The 1658-nt window shown below is 49.3% G+C and overlaps 1 protein-coding gene across 1 annotated transcript in view; it reads left to right on the top strand.

The window, feature by feature from the left end:
- The first annotated feature begins 42 nt into the window (after positions 1 to 42).
- CACNA1B (calcium channel, voltage-dependent, N type, alpha 1B subunit) overlaps positions 43 to 1658 on the top strand; it is a 306403-nt gene continuing 304787 nt past the window's right edge. The window contains 1 exon segment of the mRNA XM_009326378.1: positions 43 to 302. Coding sequence (XP_009324653.1) covers positions 43 to 302 — 260 coding nt within the window.

The following is a 1658-nucleotide window of genomic DNA, read 5'->3' as shown; positions in this document are numbered from 1 at the left end:
TGCCAGTTTGGATTGTGGCGCCCGGCTCCGTGCACTGAGAGAATGGCTCGGTTTGGGGATGATCTGCCGACCCGCTATGGAGGTGGAGGGCCGGCCGGGGCTGGAAGAGGGAGCAGCCGGCAAGGTGGCCCCCAAGCCGGCCAAAGGATGTATAAGCAGTCAATGGCTCAGAGGGCCAGGACTATGGCTCTCTACAACCCCATCCCTGTCAAACAGAACTGCTTCACAGTCAACAGATCCCTCTTCATCTTCAGTGAAGATAATGTTATACGGAAATACGCCAAGAGAATAACAGAATGGCCATATCCTTTCAGGGAGGGTGTGTGGGCATGGTGGGGAAGGTGGGGAGGGGGAGAGGGAGACTGGGGGAAAAGAGACACCCCCCCCAGTCAGCTAAGGATGAGTGTCTGGTGCTAATGTAGACGTGCGTGTGTGATCCAGTGTGTGTAATGGGGGTGTGTGCCTTGGATTCGTGTGTCCGACATAATGTACGGCCGTGTAGCTGGGTATCATAGGAAATTGCTTCTGTGGGAACGGTGGAGTGTGCTTTTGACTATGCCGGGGGTGTGTGTAAGACATACGTGCATTTCGGTGTGTGTTCAGGTGTGAGATACACAGTTTCATAGATTTACATTTCCTACAATTTAAGCCAAATTCAAAGGGTTCTGTGAGATTCATGCTAATGAATCCTGATTCTTATTTTCATCTCAGAGCCTTTCAACTCTTCTTTCCCACTCTGAATAGGAGAAGAAACATGGGATAAAAATGGTGACACCTTAGCATTAAAGCTGCATTGATAGTAGGGACATTGATAGCCAAGGTACCTTGCGAATCCCATTAATACAATCATTGCAGATAGGTTTTTTTAGTACATCACCTCTTGAATCCATTAGAACCAACATGAATCTTGTCGCTTTGATTAGGTGCATAGCCTAAGCTTAGGCTGTACTAAAAAAAAAAAAAGAATAAAAAAGAAAAGCTTCTTTGTGGCAGAGGGAGGCAGTAAGTGGAGAGAAGGATCAGCTGCTGTATTGTGAAAGGGGCAGATGCTTTCTGTCTCAGAAACAGCTCCCAGGCCAAGTGAGCTGCAGAGGTCTTCCTCAGAAGGGGGCTTTGCTTGTAATGATGCACACAGTGGGGCTGGAAGCCATGAGTAAAGGGAAGCAGACTATTTGAGGTTGCCCGGGAGTAGATACAGTGTGTGTGTGCACACGCACGCACGCGCGTGTGTGTACAGGAGTGCATTACACTGGTGTTCTCAAGGGAGCTGGTTGTTTTCTTTTCATTTGATATCACACGCCTATTAATCCCTGCTAACAGCAAGGCCTCCTCCCAGCCTCCTAGCAACACTTTCAGTTGCCACAGAGGCCAGCTCCCCTTCAGGCTTCCCCAGTTTTCACTTCCTGAAGGGCTAACAGGAAAAAAATACACCAGTAGAGTGAACGCACTTCCCTTCCCCCTGAACACACACAGGTATTGATCTTTCTGTCCATATTATAAAATCACAGGGGTTGCTGTACTTCCTCGTCCATTTCTCCTTCCGTGCAGTCGAGTCGGAATAAACAAGCTCCAAAGCTCCGGCGGCAGCCGGAGCATCGCATTTCCTGCAAGGCTAGACGCAGTCTGTCCCTCTCCTGTCTCTTGGGCGACTCGTCTGC

The sequence above is a fragment of the Pygoscelis adeliae genome, unplaced genomic scaffold, assembly GCF_000699105.1.
Source record: "Pygoscelis adeliae isolate BGI_AS28 unplaced genomic scaffold, ASM69910v1 Scaffold436, whole genome shotgun sequence".
Lineage (NCBI taxonomy): Eukaryota > Metazoa > Chordata > Aves > Sphenisciformes > Spheniscidae > Pygoscelis > Pygoscelis adeliae.
This window is presented reverse-complemented; position numbering and strand designations above follow the sequence as displayed.